At 34.8% G+C, this 20,255-nt stretch overlaps 1 protein-coding gene across 1 annotated transcript in view; it reads left to right on the forward strand.

Annotated features, from left to right (window-relative positions):
- Nucleotides 1–20,255, forward strand: part of LOC131524658 (protein unc-13 homolog C-like) — a 169,715-nt gene that overhangs the window by 86,765 nt on the left and 62,695 nt on the right. Inside the window, 2 exon segments of the mRNA XM_058751895.1 lie at nucleotides 3,110–3,243; nucleotides 7,597–7,682. Coding sequence (XP_058607878.1) covers nucleotides 3,110–3,243; nucleotides 7,597–7,682 — 220 coding nt within the window.

The following is a 20,255-nucleotide window of genomic DNA, read 5'->3' on the forward strand; positions in this document are numbered from 1 at the left end:
AAAATTCTTATTGTTGTACAAAAACAAACAGCACTTCATTTTTCTTGTGTGCACCACAGAATACAGTGACACAGAGCATGTTTAGTGTGTGTTACGTAATCCATGATGCATTTTTGTCCTTATTAGTAAATGCTGAATTGACCATTTTAAAATGTTTTTGTAAACTGACCCTTTGTTTGTTTGTGTGTGTGTGTGTGTGTGTGTGTGTGTGTGTGTTTGAAAGAAGTTTCCTCTGCTCACCAAGGCTGTTTATTTGGTCAAAAATGCAGTACAAAGAGGGGGGAAAAATGAAATAATATTACAATTTCAAATAGCTGCTATTGTAATATATTTTTAAAAAAATTATATAATTTATTCCTGTGATGCAAAGCTGAATTGTCACCAGGCATTACTTCAGAAAGTTACGTCCTTAGAAATACGGTTAGAAATTAAGGTTACTTGCATGTAATTATGCATAATTAATTGTTATTATAATAGTAAGTACATGTAACGTGTAACAAGGACACCTTAAAATAAAGTGTTACCAAACTAAATTATGACTTAAAAACTTGACTGGAATTATAATTAAATAGAATTGGAAATGAGCAATTTTAAAAATGAGGAACAATTATGAAATTATGCAAAATTGTCTCTTTAATGACACTGAAATCTACTGAAGATTACTAATTGTCATAATATAACTAATCAGACTCCACTGCGTGTTTCGGTACCATGGACAGCGAATGAGGACAGTAAATTATGCTTCAGTACCATGGACAGCTCCGGCTCTCACTTTTCCCGCACTGCTACTGGAATCTAATTCTAGAACTCCCAGAGACCGGAGAATTCCAAAGCTCTCGAGTTTCACTGAGAATTGTCTTGCCGTGGAAAACAGCCCAGAGAGATGCCCGAAATAAACCTGGCATGATGCCCAGTTGTCCATCAAATAAGCCTGGCCTGATGTCAGACAGAAGTGCATTGTGGGAGAGTCAGGGGAGGGAAGCGAGGGTGCTGATTTTACCATCCAGATCCATGATAAACAAACATCCCCCCGGAGTAAACTCTGACCTGTCTGCCAAGAGATGGTGACACCTGTAATTCAGCTGATTACACTCACAGTGTAATAGCTGGTGTCTTTACAGCTATGTGAGCACTAAAGATGCACACTGAATTTCCTTGGATTTAGGCTGCATTCATATAGCAGTACGGTTGACCACCGTGTTAGGAACGATAAATGTGATTCTCTTTATTATTTTTCTGTTGTTTCCATACATCTTTAATATGTTAGTGTTTGCCTACAATGTAAGTATCTCTATAAAAACATGTTGAATTCTCGTTTATGCATTTAGCAGAATTTTTATCCATGCATTTAAGGTTTGTATTTTATTCAGTACATGCATTCCCTGAGAATCAAACCCATGACCTTGGTGTTGCTATTTATAAAGGTCAAGAAATTTTAGAGAGCAAGTTCAGCAGATGTGTGCTGTTTGAATGCATTGCAGTAGATATGACTTAAGTGCGTGTTTCACAGGTTATTCGCTGTTAAACACTAATGTTGTCACTGTCAACCTCTCTGAGGTTATGAGAAACGGCAGAAGTGCTGTCACAGAGCGAGACTAAACTCCTGTTAAATGTCAGTTTAGAAGAGGGGGAAAAAAATCCTTGAACTTGCACTTTGTACTATCGCAATACACATTCCTGGCTTTATTGTGCATAATTCATGAATATTTGGCCTTGTAAGCCTTTTTTCCTTTTTCTTTTTTTGAGTATACATACCGGACCTTAAAAAAGTCTAGTCTTTGCTATCTTTTATGAAAAGTGTAATTGTTTGACTTTTGAAATGACCTTTCTTTCCTACTGATGCCACCCAGGCTGCACAGATTATTAGATATGCCCATAGCTGAAAAGCTTTTAAGGCATTATTTTAAACTTGAATTCAGGTCTGACTCCTTACTTGTATGTGATGTCTTGTTCACACCAGATTTATTTTATTTTATTTTATTTTATTTTATTTTATTTTATTTTATTTTATTTTATTTTATTTTATTTTATTTTATTTTATTTTATTTTATTTTATTTTATTTTATTTTATTTTATTTTATTTTATTTTATTTTATTTTATTTTATTTTATTTTATTTTATCAAATCAAACATCCTGTTCTACTTTGCATTAGATGATAGATGTCATGGATTGCCATGTCATTTAGACTTTTAAGATCAAATGCAACATCTTGAAATTTCCTAATACTGTTGATTACAGGCATTATTAATGACTTAGAGCGGCAGTTCTCAACCTTTTTGACTCCAAGATGTCCCACTTTCCACAACAAAATGTTCAAATGTAGACCAAATAGGTTTCCTCTGGTACATCTGCAGTAATGCAGGTACATCTGCAGCAAAATTAATTTTATTTTTTTTTTTTACAGAAACTAGGAGTGTCCATAGATCAAAATAAGTAACTAATTAAAATAATTACATTTCAGGAACGGAATGTGCCTCAGGGATCCCACACTTGTTAGCCAATGATTTACCACATAAGGATTAAGGACAAAGATTTTACTACCCTAAAAATATTTTAGAGTTTGGCAAAACTAAAAAAAAAAAAGAAAAAAAAAAAAAAGAAAAGAAATATCTTGATTTCCATTTGTTTTAACTTATTTAAAAAACGTATTTGACACCATTTTATGCCATCTCGAGGCCTCCTGTTTACTGCTGAGTTGTTACCAATCCAAACAGATAGTATTCTATTCTACTAGAATAACAGCAGACTAGTTGGATCCCAAACACTGACTGTGTGAGAATTGCTTTAGTAAATGGTTTGGCTGCAGAACTCAGGATTTACATAATTAATGAAGACGTTAATGAGCTTAAAGGGCAGGAAACACTAAATACTAATGCGTTCAGTATAAATGATTTTAATCTGAGTTTTCTCTGTGTGTGTGTGTGTGTGTGTTCACACCACCTAATAAAATGTGTCTTTTGAAGCAAAAACACTTAACCGGAGTGCCGGGCGCTGAGATTCTCCTCTGTCCCATCAGTTAACTGGACTGAATTATTTAAACTCTAAACACGTGGGAGAAGGAGAGATTTTCATTATCTGTATTAATCTTCTGTCTCTCTGTCTTTGCAGGCTAAGAAGCAGGATCTGCCGCGCGAGGAACAGGGTCCGTCCATCAAGAACCTGGACTTCTGGCCCAAACTGATCACGCTGATGGTGTCTGTTATTGATGAAGACAGAATGGCCTACACACCCATCATTAACCAGTGCGTATCACACACACACACACACACACACACTGTGAAGCCATCTGAATGTATCTATACTCTCTGTTGCTGTGTTTTTTTTTTCCACAGAACAGAAAAACTAATATGTTAATAATATATATACAATGCCATCAGTTGTTTCTCCTAGACAGCAATGGTCTGAGTTTATCAGATGTTTCTCCAGTGACCTCAGAGGAATCTGCTTCAATAAAGATACCTTTGCAACTTAAACATCAGCTTCCTCCATATCAACTCGACCATTCCTCATCAAATTCTTCCAAGATCAAATCATCTGACCATATGAAGACTAAAGATGCAAAGTCCATCTGAGATTTTTTTCTTTTAAATGAGCATTTTTATCAGGCTTCTATGTTTAGGTTCAGTAATTTCACTTTAATGGCAAAGAAAAGATTATTAGTCAGTTATTGAATGCCTTATTTTCCAAAAATACCCAATATGAGGCTGATAAAAAGAAAAATCTCAAACGTCTGAAGTCTTCATATTCATTTTAAAGCTGTGCACTCTAACCGATTGAACATTTTTAAGGGGAAACATCTGAGATGCTTCAATTAAACATAACTGGGAATTCTTTCTGAGAATCTTGAGATATTAAAGAGCAATGTTTCAGCAATAAAAGCTTTCCTTTGTAAGACGAATGATTTTGGGATGTTCTGAACATGTCTGTAGATTGCAGTATTTCATAAGCACATTGCAATGAAATGCAATATGTGACGTGTGTGCGTGTGTGTGTGTGTGTGTGTGTTGCGGGGTGTGTGTGTGTGTGTGTGTGTGCGTGCGCGTTTTTGTGACAAATGAGGACATAAATTTGTATAATGACAAGGGTATGACAGGTATCACAAGGAGAAGGTGACTTATGAGGACATTACCCCATGTCCCCACTTTTCAAAACGCTTATAAATCACACAGAGCGAGTTTTTTTTTTTTGAGAAATTAAAAATGCACAGTTTCCTGTAAGGGGTAGGTTTAGGTGTAGGGTTGGTGTAGTAGGGCAATAGCACATACAGTAAGTACAGTATAAAAACCATTACGCCTATGGAGAGTCCCCACTTTTCACAAAAACAAATGTGTGTGTGTGTGTGTGTGTGCGTGCTTGTGTGTGTGTGTGTGTGAGAGTGCTTGCGTGTGTGTTTGTGTGTGTGAGTGCATGCTTGCGTGTGTGCGTGTGTGTGTGTGTGCGTGCTTGCGTGTGTGTTTGTGTGTGTGAGTGCATGCTTGCGTGTGTGTGTGTGTGAGAGTGCTTGCGTGTGTGTTTGTGTGTGTGTGTGCGTGCTTGCGTGTGTGTGTGTGTGCATGCTTGCGTGTGTGTTTGTGTGTGTGAGTGCTTGCGTGTGTGTGAGTGCTTGCGTGTGTGTGTGTGTGTGTGTGTGCAAAACAGACATTGATAGCTGTTAGTTGTGAATAATTCAGCATCCTGAACAAACACAGAAGAATCGTCTTTCCCTCGATTTGTTCTCCTTTCGCTTCAAGCGTTTTTGTTTATTCAACTCTTTCTTATCTTTTATTTCACCCTTTGCAGGAGTCTCTCGCTCTCTTTGTGTGTGCGTGTGTGTGTGTGTGTGTGATGTTTACTGGACTTACAGGGTCATTAGTTCTGGTCTCAGTTAACCACTGAAAAGGAAAACTAGATTTGCTTAGGAATAACTCTGCTCTACAAAAGCAAAACACAGTAACACTGCATCTGAGAGAAATGACTTTGATTGTGATTGAGTTTTAATCAGTGTTCTCTAAATTGGAACAGTTGAGTCAAACCCATCTGTCACGGGATGGATCACAGTCCAAGAAACTCTGTGTTGTTTTGTCTGTCTATAGCAGAGCAGTGTTTTTGGTGTAAGTTTTAGGATGAAATTTAGGATGATTGCAATGTTGCAATAGAGAAAACCAATCACAGTTCATTATGCAAATATTACAATGACATCATGTCTCGATTCGAGTGATGAACATTCTGTCAAGTCAGTGTGAGATTTTTTTTAAGGTATAAAGTTTACGAAATTCCAAAATCAGATGGTACGTTGAAATTTATTGTAGAAAATGAAGTATGAATAGAGTCTGTAGAGATTTGTGCTGAATTATCATCTCGTGCTGCATCTGAATTTACCATTTCACACACAGCATATGCATGATTATGTGAATTACAGCAATTCCTCAAAAGCTTACACTGGCGTTCAAAAGTTTGGGTTGGTAAGATATTTTAATGCTTTTGAAAGAAGCCTCTTCTGTTCACCAAGGCTGTATTTATTTGATCAAAAATGCAGTAAAATTGTGAAATATTTTTACAATTTAAAATAACTGTTTTCTATGTGAATATATATTATAATGTAATTTATTTCTGTGATCAAAGCTGTATTTTCAGCATCATTAATCCAGTCTTCAGTGTCACATGATCTTCAGAAATCATTCTAATATGCTGATTTGCTGCTCAACAAACATTTCTGATTATTATCAATGTTGAAAACAGTTGTGCTGCACGATATTTTTGTAGAAACGGTGATACCTTTTATTTTTCAGGATACTTTAATAAAAATAAATCTTACTGACCCCAAACTTTTAAATGATAGATTTGATGATTTCTGATTTTCCATCCTCTATTTCCACACTTACAGCAGCTTCAAATATTTAGTCAACATGACTCTTTTTGTATTTCCTTAATGCATGTTCCTAGTCTTTTTATGAACAATTCATCAGTGTGCGCTGTTGTAACAAACAATGTTTGTCTTCTTAATCTTTCATCATAATAATAATGACATCCTCCGCCTTCTTCCTCCCATCAGATCAAATCAGTTTTGCACAATAAATCACTTTACAGAAGCAAACGTCTCGTGAACGACATTTCATGCTGAATTTAAGTCCCTGTTGTACAGTATTATCTGAACATCATTTGCAAAACGACAGCGTGGCTGGTCAGTCCGAACGATTTGAAAACCAAATTGGATTTTTATGCTTTGTGAAAGTCTAAAATTCATTTTTACAGAGCAGAGTCACAGGGAGAAGCGCTCCCTAATGAAGCGCAGTAAATGACTGGTTAGGAACATGTCCTTCTATCATTATGAGAGAGAGAGTTCATGATCATCCTGTGTTATCTGCATTCATATGTGTCCGTCTCTGAGCTTCTTCTGGTGCTCCTAAAGCAATTAAAGCAGGTTGAGTCTGGCGTAGATTGATCTGAGATTGTTTTTGATCAGTGGGGGAGCAGAGAAACGATCGCTTCACTAGCTGACACGGTACGGCAGCGGTTGCCATGGAAACAGCTCTTGCGGCGGGAAGTGCGGTGAAATTGGTGGCCGTGAGCAGAATGTGCTCGTATGTGCAAAAACACACGTGTGTAAAACGGGACGGGATCCTTGTACACCTCTCTTGTCTCTGTCATTGATGGTTTGTGTGTTGTGCAGCAGGTGGAGTTTCACAGATGGAGTAAAGACCAGACCTAGACTAGAGTTGAAACTGCTGGATTTATTACAATAATCGTTTCATTTTATATGCCTATTTATTATTCATTACTTCATTTCTCGTCTTTCGTTTTCTTTCTTTCTTTCTTTCTTTAGGAATTTATGAATAAAAATAATTCTAATAAAAAGTTATTAATAAAAATATTTTAAGAAATTCTTTCTAAATTTATTTAAACAAAATCATTCTAATAAAAATTATTAAAATATATTTTAACAAATTTATTATGACATTCATTTCAAATGTTTATTATTAATTCTTTCTTTCTAGATTTATTTTATCAAAAATAATTCAAATAAAAAGTTAAAATATTTTTAACTTTCTTTCCTTCTTTCTTTCTTTTGAGATGCATTTATTTTAACAAAATTATTCTAATAAAATTATTAAAATATATTTTAAACAAATTTATTACGACTTTCAATTCAAACATTTATTATTAATTCTTCCTTTTGTTCTTTTTTTCTTAGAAAATAAAATAATTCAAATAAAAAGTCAATAAAATATATATTTAACAAATGTATTATGATTACCTTATGCCTTCAAACACATATTTAATATTCATTCTTTCATTTAATATTTATTTAGTTATTTTTAAGATTTTTAATAAAAATGATTCTAATAAAAAATATATTTAACAAATTGATTAATATAAAAATTATACAATTATTTATTATGTATTATTTATAAATATTTATAAAAAATAAATATATATATTTTTAAATAATTTATTCTAATTAGTTGCTGCATGTGATATACACCACAGACAACAGGATCTTTATGTGGTTTTAAGAGCTCTGAAGACCAGGACCACTAGATCATGGACTCTGATGGAGTGAGGGCTGAATGAACTGCTGTATGGTTGTAACGATGTCTGTTTTTATGTAATTTCAGGTTCCCTCAAGAGCTGAATATGGGCAGAACCAGTGCTGAAATCATGTGGAACCTCTTTGCCCTGGATATGAAGTACGCAATGGATGGTGAGTTTCTCCTGCTCCGGTTTTTACCGTCTCTGTGGGCTTGCTGGTGTGTTTTTTTTCTGACATGGTTTCTGTTCAGATCTGAGAACAACACGTCACACGTCGATACTCAAGCCGGGTTTACGTCACAGTGTTTGAGAAACATCATACGTGATGCAGGTTTATGCTCGGATTCTTCTGAAGCCTCTTTCATGCTTTTCAAGGAGACATATTTTTCGGTTTAGTAGCAGTTTATTTTATTTGTACTCTTTTAAGTCTCTGTGTAACATAATATCATTTTTTACTGCACCAAAAACAGTACATGTGATGATATTTAAATGTGGGCGGTCATATGTTAATGAGCTGTGATGTCATAATCATGCTTTTTGAGAGTTGTTTTTATTTTTATTTTGTTTGTATAAATGATCTGGCTGGACTGGAGAGGAAGCTGTGTGTTGAGTATGTCTGCAAACTACATTATAATTATACTAAAATATTTCTATTGCGTTGTTTGTGACGCTGACGGCAGCAGGACAGTGTGACATCGGTGTTTTATGGATAAATTTGGAACAAACTCTCTAGGATTCAGATTCACCTGCGAAATTTGATTCAACCACAGATGGTCTGCTGTCAAAGGATGAGACACACACACACACACACACACACACTGCTGTGCCTCTGACCACAGATTGTCTGCTTGGAAAGCTAAGAGAATTAAAGGCCACACACACACACACATAACTGTTCTTGAAAGTAAAAGGTGAATGAATTGCAAGGTTATTCTCTCCTCCACACACACACACACACACACACACACACACACACACACCTGACATTAGAGCATTTAAAAGGCAATTCCCTCTGATTCAATCTCACACACATTGCCTGATCTCAGTAAGGACATGCCATAAACTTCAGTTATTTTAAAATAAAGCTAACACAAACCTTTAAAGACAGCATGTTTCATTTTTAGTCTTTCTCGAAACCTGTATATATGATGCGTTTTCATAATGCTTAATAACGCATCCTGTAATCCTCTGTATCTTTTCATAAATCATTAACATACACACTGTTAATTCATGAGCATGCTTTTAGAGACTGTAATACATTATAAAACAGTACGACACATGGAACTTGGTTTTGATCTTGTACTCATTGTATTTTCTAAAAGTGTGAGCCTGAGACATGATGTCATTGTAATATTTTCATTATGAATGCATTAAGAATGTATTTATGCAGTATGTGTGTGTGTGTATACAGTTTATATATACAGTGTACACACACACACACACAAGAGAGGGAGAAACATTTTATTTATTTGATTAGATTATTTAATTTTGAAATGCAGTTTATCAAGTGTATTCAGTTTTAGTGTATGATTTTACATTGTATGTTTACTTCTTGAAATAGAATCTTTACATTCACTATAATTACTGGTCATTTTGATGCTCCATTATTTATTTATTTATTTTTTCATAGGCTATGTAGATGTCTGATGTTTGTTTTTGAGGTTTTTTTTCTTTTCTGAAGTAATGCACTTTTAATGAAGCAAGTAACTTTTTTTTTTTTTTTTTTACACATGAAATAGTCTCAATCTAAATCTCAAGCTGTTTCACACAGTGAATTATAGATATTAAAGGGACAGTTCACCCATAAATGAAAATTGTCATCATTTGCTTACCTTCATGTTGACAGTAGCCATTGACTTCCATAGTATAGTGAAAAATTCTATGGAAGTCAATGGCTACCGTCAACTGTTTGGTTACCAAGATTCTTTAAAATATCTTCTTTTGTGTTCAACAGCTAAAAGACAGCTAAAAAGAAACTCCAAACCTGTATGAGTTTCATTTTTGGGTGAACTGTCCCTTTAAGAAAGACAAAATAAACACTGATTTAAAAAAAAAAAAAAAAAAAGACAAAACTGTGCAACTTAAGGTTCAGATCTGCACATTCACACAAACACACACACACACTTAAACACACCAGGGATGACCTGCAGCGGATGTCCTTCTGCTGTTTCTGTGGCATTTTAACATCTATATGTGCTTGTTGGAGGTGTGTTTGTGTGTGTGTCACAACCTTTGACAGCAGACCATCTATGGTTAGATTCACACACACACACACACACACACAGCATCTGTTTCACAGGTTGCAGGACCATCTTTAGGTTGCCATAGGAACCAGGTGTCAGTCTATAGATTTCATACACTTACCGAACGTCACTCAGCCTGTGCTGTCATTTCTTATTAATTCGGATTGGCATGTTGTCATGAGATGTCACAGTAAAGAAAAGCTCAAACCTTTGTGCAGTTTCATTTTCCTTTCATCTGTGTTTTTCTGGAGGGCACGTTCAGAAATCTCTCTTTCATTTGAATATAATCCAGATTAGTTTGTGTTGACACGTTGACGTTGACGTGAGGCAGAATCCATTTGCTTTAAGGCACATAAACACACGCACACGCACACGCACGCACATATTGATCTGTTGGTTTGAACTTGTAGCTCAGCGTTTAGAAACCTGCTTTTTTTGGATTTAGCGTAGTTTGTGTTTTGATTCTGCGTTTGGATGTTTGTTTCTACTTTTACATTGTCTGTGTTTGAGATCTGGGACAGTCATATTGACTCTGTATTTAACACAGACGTGATTTGAGGAGGGTGAGGAGATGTGAACAATGTACAGTAGATAGACTGCATATTATAAGTATTGTTGAGTCTTTCACAAATTGCTGTGGTTCCTTGCTTTTGATAAAAGCATTAATGTAATGCACAATCAAACCCATATTTTTGTTCAGAAGTTCTTTCTAGAATCTCAAATAGCAGTAGTTATGAAAAATACTAATCCCATTTGCTCTGTAACATCGACGTGTATGATATAAATAATCATATTGCATTGATCTCATTCTGCACTGGGTGCTAAAATATTGACATTTTCTGCTCAACAGAATAATATTATCAGTTCTGCAGTGAAATCCCAGCATGCATTCATTTCTTTGTGCTGATATGATAAAGAAATATTACAGAAATGTAAGCTAGAAGCAAACTTGGCACTCGCATTTAGACTTTTGGATAACACTCGGCTCGAACTCTGCTCTTCTTCAGAGTTGTGAATAGAAAAGAGCTTGACTCTACATGGATCTGCACTAAAAAAAGCACATATTCAATGTTTAGTGTTCACAGCTGCTGTACCCAGATCAGAAATGAGCATCATGCAGTATTGAGCGATAAACTTTACTACCTCACTTATGAGAGACAGTCATAACCTCATAATCAGTCAACAGTAAAGCTTCACTGGTTCGACTGTAAACAAGTACAATATTGTCAAAGTATCAACGTACTTACATTGACCAGGTCAGTGAAAATCAAGAAATTAAAGTTTAATCTAATAAATGTATTATAATGGCACAAACACTACTGGCTAGTAGTGGAAATATTTTATCCTTATCCTCAATCTTTAAAAAAAAAAAAAAATATATATATATATATATATATATATATATATATATATACACACACACACACACACACATATATATAATTGATTATTTATGACTTTTATTATTTCATTAAATAAATGAAATATATATAGAGAGAGTAATTATATATTTCATTAGATCATATAATAAATAAATAAAAATAAAAATAAAAATTTTTTACCAAATCTTAAAATAAATTAGAAATTATACTACAATAAAATTTACAGTATACAGTATATATACAATATATAAGAAAGTATATATATACATGCATACATATACATAATTACATAATAATAAGTCTTATTTTTATTTAGTAATCATTCAATACATGATGCTTACTATTAATTATTTATTTTTATTAATTTTAATGAATTATGATTTTTAGCCCATTTGTAGCTTGGGATTGCCATATTAAATTGATATTTTACAAATTTAAGGTTAAAAATCTTTTAATGTAAAATTTAAATCTGTATAATTATATACAGTATAAGAAAAGGATACATTTATTGAATAAATTTCATTGTAAGTCTGTGTTTTTTTACAGTTTTATCATGCTGCAGGTTGAAATAGTGTGCAGTTTCAGAGCTGTAACTCTGTTTTAAAATCTCCTTCATACGTCGGTGTGTTTGGTGGTCTTTTTATTGTGGTTGTTATCAGTGGAAAAACTGACTTGTGGATTACAGCAAATCTGCTCTTCCACCCGGAGCCGCCACCTGCCCGACCGGATGAGCTCCGGCGCCCCGAGATTAAAGACCAGGATCTCATGCATACGATCCGACGTGTGCCTGAGCCTCTCTGTGCAATGCATATACTGCATATATGATATACAGCTTGAATGCACATATTTCACCCAGCATATTCAGAGTAAAATAATTTCACACAATGACACGTCATGAATATCTAAAGCTGGTGTTTTACATATATTAGCATGATGATTTATTCATATCTAGTAAATAAGCATATGAAATGATTGCATACCAGCAATCCCTCTCTCTCTGTCGTTCCCTCTTTATAAATCTCCCGCTATTTCTTTCTCTCACAGAGTGTGACATATTGTTGATTAATGTAAAAGACATCAGGCGAACAGCTGTACGGCTCAGATTAGGAGTTACAGTGTGTTAGAACAGGTCTCTAGAAATGGCTTGGGTTTGTCCTTAAATGTACAGTAAGTCTGTGGGATTTTTCAAGTTGTTCATCATTTATCATTATGGGTTTGTTATTAGATTTTTGTGCATACTAATAGTGTAATCTATAATAAGCTGAATTTACATACAAAGAAAGAATGCGTGTTTGTGACCTTTTTTTTCCTTTTTCTTTCTATTTTTGAGGAAAATGTAGCACCTTGTTAAAGTAGATTGCAGCTACACAGTTAGTGATTATGATTGCACTGAATTTCTTACAAAGCAACCTTATGTCAGATCAACCTAACAATCTGCACGAGCTGCGAGATGGGGAATTTCACCGTGCTAATTGTGTTGAGCACACATTTTGTGCCGTTACCTGATTTGCATAATTCCTTTAGTGAATCAGGTGCTAGAACAAAGCTGAAGCACATGCAAATAATCTGAAGTGAATTCCCTCCTCGTTATTTCTGTTTGGTGCAGCCAACTGTGCAGAAATAACACGCTGCACCTTTAAAGGAATAGTTCACCTAAATAATAAATAACTGACATTTGTTGAAGATGAGATGAGTTTGTTTCTTCATCAGATTTGGAGAAATGTAGCATTGCATCAGTGTCTCTGCAGTGAATGGGTGCCGTCAGAATGAACATCACAATAATCCACACCACTCCAGTCCATCAGTTAACATCTTGAGAAGACAAAAGCAGAAACAAATGCATTAAGACGTTTTTTAACTAAAATCTGAGTTCATAATTCATAATAAGGCTTCCTCCAGATAGTGAAAAGTGGTCCATTGCTGAGACACTGATGCAATGCTACATTTCTCCAAATCTGATGAAGAAACAAACTCTTTGAATGGCCTGAGGATGAGCACATTTTCACTTTTGTGTGAACTATTCCTTTAAAGCTCTGGAGAAGGATTCATCGGAAGAGCCTGATGCTGTATGTAAATGGCTCTGGGATGAGCAGATCTGTGCTCTCGGAGGTTTTATCGTAAGGGTTCATTGCTCGGCCAGGTTAAGTGAGAGACACTGTGTATATGAGTCTGGGTGAGAGATAGTTCACATGCAACGCTCTAAAAGAGATGATCAAACAAGAAGCATACTGTGTTTTCTTTGTACGCATCTTATTTGTCACGCAGATAAAACGCATTCAAACTGAAACCAGTCAGGGGTTTTATCTAAGAGAAGAGAATGTTTGCTTTCTGCAACTTGTCAGTTTTCTTCTGAAATATTATTTTGCTTCAGGGTAAAATCATCTGTACACACACACACACTGTGTTGCTGGTGTGTTTCTGATGGGTTTTTGTGTACAGCAGCTCTTTAAAGGCTCCAGACGTCATATGTCCAGCAGATCCTCCAGCTGTGTGGATCAGTATCTCATTAACATCAGCGACACACAAGCTGAGCTGTTTACTAAGTCAAGCCACACTATCACTAATGCTCATATTTAGAAAGTGATTTTAAAAAGATGCTTATGTTGATCAAATGATGGAGAGAAGTTTGTAAATGGGTTTATGTTCACATATTTAAAAGAGCTGATTTTTTGGATCGCATTTTCATGATTTTTTTGATGCTGTAAGTCCCAGTGAAGTAACCGAGCGCTCAGAAGCGACCTGCGAGATGGGGAATTGCACCATGCAAATTGCTTTCAGCACAGATTTTATGGGCACGCTTGTGTCGTTACCTGATTTGCATAACTCCTTTAGTGAATCACTATCAGTCGGTGCTATTAATTCTTAGTGATTCCATCCAGAAGTGTTTGCACTCTTCAGGAAGTCAATATACTCCATATATTTACAGTTAACACTGCACATTAAACTGGGATAAACAAGCATGTTTGGGTTTACACTACACTGTAAAAATGATTTGATATTAAAATACTATTTCATGCTTTCTACTTCAAAATGTCACGTTTGCTGTTTATTTGTAATTCTTTGTGAAATTTAATAACAGTTTTTGCATAAAGATTTTTTAATGTTTTTGGCTTTTATGCTCACTAAGGCTGCATTTATTTGATCAGAAATACAGTAAAAACTTTAATATTGTGAAATATTATTATGATTTCAAACAAATGTTTCCTGTTTGAATATGTTGTAAAATGTAATTTATTCCTGTGATCAAAGCTGAATTTTCAGCATCATTTCAGCATCACATGATCCTTCAGAAATCGTTCTAATATGCTGATTATTGTCAGTGTTGAAAATAATATTTTTTTTATTATATACTTTAAATTTACAGTTTGCAATTTACAAATAACAGCATTTACTTGAAATAGAAATAATATTTTATCATTATAAATTTATTTAATATCACTTTTGATTAATTTAATATATTTGCTGTAAAAATTAATTAAATTAATATAAATTAAGAATAAATTAATAAGAAATAATCAAATAATAAATAGGAAAAAAATTAAATAAAACAATAAAAGTATTAATTTATTTTTTGAAAATCTTGCCGACCCCAAACTTTTGAATGGTAATGTATATCCATCAGTTTTAATGATCAGAAAATTCCTGCTGAATTTAAATGCAAGTAAAAATGTCTTGACACCAGTGTTAATTTTGACAGCAAATTTTGAATTAGTTTTAGTCATAGTCTTTTGACTAAAATGCCATTTAGTTTCAGTCATATTTTAGTCATCTGAATTGTTTTCAGTTTTAGTCTACTAAATATCATAAGATTTTAGACGACTAAATCTACAGTAAATTTAGTCGGCTAAAATCTAATGGGTTTAGTTTTAATGCATTTATTAAGGATTTTCTAAAATTTCCAAATTCACTAGGTTTGATGTTAAGGTTTTATCATGATAGACACCGACTTAACTGCAGTGACACACAACATGCCTTTATGTTAAAATTAAATAAAACTACTCATAAAGAACAAGAACATGGTCTTCTTTTCAATGAAAGCTAATTATGCATTCGATATAACAACTTGTTTACCACATTCTTCATTCTTTCAAGCAGACATATTTATTTCTATAAATAAATTTAGATTAATCTTTGGGGCTAGAGTGTTTTTTGTCTTTCTTTTGTTGCTTGATTATGCCACAGATAATAGCAACTAAATTCTGCTGCTGTCCCTTTAAAACCGAATGCACGGATGCAATGTATTGATACACGTCCGATATTCTCCCTACTGTTTACATTCACATCAGACGTAACCGACTGTGTTTACGTGGGTACTCGTCAAAACAGACAATTCGACATCATTTTGTGTGTATTTCTCTGTTCATGAGCCGCAGTAGAGTATACTTGTGCACTGTGTGAGAGGCGCTGCTTCGGTGTCTGCGCTCAGAAAACCAGACTGAATTGAGTTCTTTTTTCATATGTACGCATCTAACTTCTTAACCACGCAGCAGATTCGTTCTGAATGAATCTCTTCCCAAATCGTCCCTCCCTAACTTTTTCGTCTCGTTTTTATTCAATAGATTTTCATCACAGTTTTTGTCATTCAAAATGAGTTTTAGTTCGTCATCTTTGACGAAATTAACACTGCTTGACACAAACTTGAGTGGCAGCTTAATTGGCAAAATAAGAGCTGCGTTACAGTTTTAATTAGTTTCATTTAATCTAACTGATGAAAACTGTTTTCCAAAGTCACGTAAATTGCATTTAGCAATTTTTATCCATTTTCTAGTAAACAAAAGCAATCAAGTTTGCCTTTACTCTCATTACAGTTGTATTTAGTCAAACCCCTCTCGGCATGCAAATCATTTCTTGTACAAAACTTTCCCTTCCTTGTGCCCTACAGTGTCCTCAGCTAACGTTTACCGAGCCGTGTGCAGAGAGCGGCGTCTTTTCTCATGCTAAAAGGCATAATGAAGTCAAGCTGTAGAGTTGAAAAGCTGGCCCATCATCCTCCAGGGGTCACTTCCTCCAAATGGACAGAACTAACTCTTGCTGACCTGTTTATTCATTTAGAAACTCCTACCCAGAAGCACTTAGGAGCGCACGAGTTGTTTCTCACCTAATAGAGACTTTGATGTACTTCTGTTTGGTGCCTTGAGGCCAGTCGGCTGGAAGATGAAGGTAGTTAATTTTACTGTGTGAGAAACTCGTTGAACACAGGACTGGAGGACAAGCTAATGTATTGCTAATTTGCAGACTGAAAGACGTCACCGTACACTCTCAGAAATAAAGGTACAAAAGCTGTCACTGGGGCGGTACCTTTTCAAAAGGTACATGTTTGTGCCTAAAGGGTCCATTTTGGTACCTTAAAGGTACATATTAGTGCTTAAAGTGTACATATTTGAACCTAATAGGTACAAAAGTCTACCTTTTGAAAAGGTACCGCCCCAGTGACAGCTTTTGTACCTTTATTTCTGAGAGTGTACATGGACGTGAAGGGACGCTTGTGTGTGTTTATTCTACACCACTTTACTTGTCTTTTAAAGGAATGCCCTTGTGAAAAAGTCAAACACTTTAGCATGCTTTTATATAAGTACTTATCATGAAAATATCATGCACTGAAAAAAAGTGTAAAATTAAAGCTCACAATTAATTGCAAAGAAACAGCAGATAACACATTGAACGTGAAATAGCATTTTCTCTAAACGTAATGTTTTCTGACACTTTTTGTAATTGCATGTCATTTACAGTTCAATGAAAATGTATTGTAGGTTAAATTTATATTAAATGCAGTTGGTTGAGTGTTTAGGACTTTATATGTAATTTTACGCTGTCTTTGAAATATGATTCAAGTGTACTGCTGAATATACTGACGAGCATTTTTGGTCAACTTAAATAGACTTTAATGTCATTTCTACTGAAATGTGAATGTCATGCATTTAAATATGTTTGTAATTACACATTTGCAGTGATGAAGTTGCAATTTAGTGCATTTAAAAATATTACCTTTAAATGCAATCGAATAACACACTACAGTAACAGTTATAATCAGGTATTTTAAATGTGCTTTAGCATGTTAGTCAACACATCAAAATAAGTGTGATTCTTTTAAAGCACAACAAAAGGCTTTTAAGTGAAACTTTTAATTTGACATCATTACAAAGTGCACTTTTTAAAAGTGTACATAAGTGTTAAGAAACAGTTATGAAAGTGTATGTTTTCATTCATATATTATATTTTAATTATATTACAAAAGTGATTGTGTATATATATATATATATATATATACTATCACTTTTGTTCAATTTAGTATGTCCTTGCTGTATTAATGCTATGTTTTCTAACAGATTTGTGTTAGAAAAAGACACAATTTTGATCATTATGTACAAAAATCTTCTCCTCTTGTGTCCGCTATATTGAGAAACAGCAATGTAAATATTCAGCCTAACTTTTGTGTTAGAAGAAAGAAAAATCGTACAGCTCTAGAACAACATCAGGATGAGTCAATGGTGGCAGAATTTTCATTTCCTTAAATTAGACATTTCTTATATTTGGTGAAGCAGGACAGCGCTCATGTGGAATATCATCAGGCTCCTCGACGGGCTTGTTTCACGACACGCAGCTCGAGTCGATGTGGGAGTGATAGTCAGGAAGAATTTTATTTTCTGTGGCATGAGGGAGACCATTGTTGTGAAAATTGTTCATTGAGCTGTGAAATTGTTCACAGTTGAAAGCGTAGAGTCCTCTGAGGTGGTCTAGTTTGTGTGTGTTGTCTAGGCCAGAAGTTCAAGACCACTGAAATAGAGAATAATCTAAAACAGCAGCCGTGGCGCAACGTACAAGCTCGATAATTATGGACAGAAACTGAGATCGCTGAACTATGGAGATGTTTGTACATTGGTTAGAAACACACTGCGGGTCCAGAAGGTGTTTGAACAAAATCTGAATGTCTTTATTTATATATATATATAGTGCTTTTACAATATAGATTGTTTCAAAGCAGCTTCACAGGACAATAACTGTGTTCAAAATTTGCCAATTATGAAACTTCAGTTTCATCTGTAAAGCAGCTCTACAGAAGACAATAGTGTCATTATTCAGCTCCATTCAGATTTAATAACAATGCCAATGTTGCAAAGCAGCTCTGTCGTTGAATTAGATCGAATCTCTCGTCTTCACCATTTTTGCTCATTGTCTCAAAAAACATTTATTTTTTAAAACAATTATTTTTGCTCATCAGTTTGTAGTAAGTTTCACAATTAATTACAAAGAAACACATTAAAAGTGAGATTCTGAAACAGAAAGATGAAATCTGTTTTATTTATAGCTTTAAAAATCCGTTTTTTTTTTTACAGTGTGCAAACTTATTTGTTAAATGTGTTTATGAATCATTCTCTACAATAAATGACACTTTATTTGATACTTTTTACTACCTAATGCAGTGACATTCAGATGTTAATTGTGTCTTAAAGGAATAGTTCACCCAAAAATTAACATTTGCTGAAAATATCCTCGTCCTCAGGCCATCCAAGATTAGGATGAGTTTGTTTCTTCATCAGGTTTGTAGAAATGTGTCTCTGCATCAGTGTCTCAGCAATGGATGCTCTGCAGTGAATGGGTGCCGTCAGAATGAGAGTCTGATAAAAACATCACAATAATCCACACCACTCCAGTCCATCAGTTAACATCTGGAGAAGACAAAAGCTGAAACTAATCCAGCATTAAGACGTTTTTAACTAAAATACGAGTTCATAATCCATAATAGCTCTTCCTTCAGTGAAAAAGTGTTCTGAATCAAGAGAGAAATCTGCACAGATCAAGCACCGTTTACAAGCCAAAACAGCTCTAAACAAATATGTGGCTGGATTTTAATGTGAGAGACAACAGCAGATGCACTTTTTCACTGGAGGACGCGTTATTATGGATTACGGACTCGTATTTTAGTTAAAAACGTCTTAATGATTGATTCTGACGGCACCCATTCACTGCAGAGCATCCATTGCTGAGCAAGTGATGTAATGCTACATTTCTCCAAACCTGATGAAGAAACAAACTCATCTTGCATGGCCTGAGGGTGAGTGCATTTCCATCCACTATTCATTTTAGGCTGAACTTCTTCTTTAAGTACCTAAATTCTTTTGGTGGCCGCTGATCTTGAGGTTTTGTGTCAGGATCGGGAATGGCTGGCTGAGTCAATGACAGCTTGCGTCTCAGTTTTACTCTGGGCTTTCTCTTTTCTCGTTCCATGATCTCCCGTCCCGATAAGATCAGCAAACGGGGCAGCAGTCTGTCAGCTTGGCCCCGAGCGTGATCTTGCAGGACATTACAAAGCAAAAATGCTTTGGTTTTTGGGAACATCAGCATTAAACTGTTGGAATCCATTAATGAAGAGGTCAGTCAGTGTTTGGCTCATATCAGCCCGGTGTTAATCTTCATGTTTAGCAACCTTAACACTCTGTAAGATGTTCTTTTAATCAAACCGGACCTGGCGACACGGGCGTTAATCTTTTCCGGTGTTTGCTCGTATCGATTGACTGTTAATCTCAATGAAATCTCAATGGAGCCGTGACTCTTTCCTCCGAGGATGTGGCTGTGATTCTCCACAGAGATGTTGTATCTGTCCGGGCTCTTTGTGTGGGTGTTTGTGTTTTTGTGCAGGAACAGCTCATGAATGCATTTCCTCCTGTGGCCCTTTGAAAACACGAAAACGTTTTTGAGCCCTCTGGAAAATATGAAAGTTAACCCCCGTGAGATTGACCTGATTGTTGGAGTCTCAGATAGCCCAGTGCTGTGTGTGATAAATGATGATCCTGAGAAGATATTTGTTCTGTTTGCAGCACTGTGATGCTTGGTGCTGCCAGGGTGTTGCTGTGTGGTTACTATTGTGTTTTGAGTGCTTTTTAACAGATATTAGGTTGCTAGTGTGTTATGTGTAGTTTCTAATTGAAGAAAATTGTTAGGGATCACCCATAATACCCCATTTTTAAATTAATATTATTATTTTATTTTTTTAGTCAAGCAGATAGCTGTCACTGTTTAGTTTTTATTTTATTTTATTTTATTTTATTTTATTTTATTTTATTTTTATTTTTATTTTTTTTTTTTTGTGTGTGTGCTTTTTTGTCAAGCCCTTGTTCAGAA

This window comes from Onychostoma macrolepis, chromosome 18 (assembly GCF_012432095.1).
Source record: "Onychostoma macrolepis isolate SWU-2019 chromosome 18, ASM1243209v1, whole genome shotgun sequence".
NCBI classification, from domain to species: Eukaryota; Metazoa; Chordata; class Actinopteri; order Cypriniformes; family Cyprinidae; genus Onychostoma; species Onychostoma macrolepis.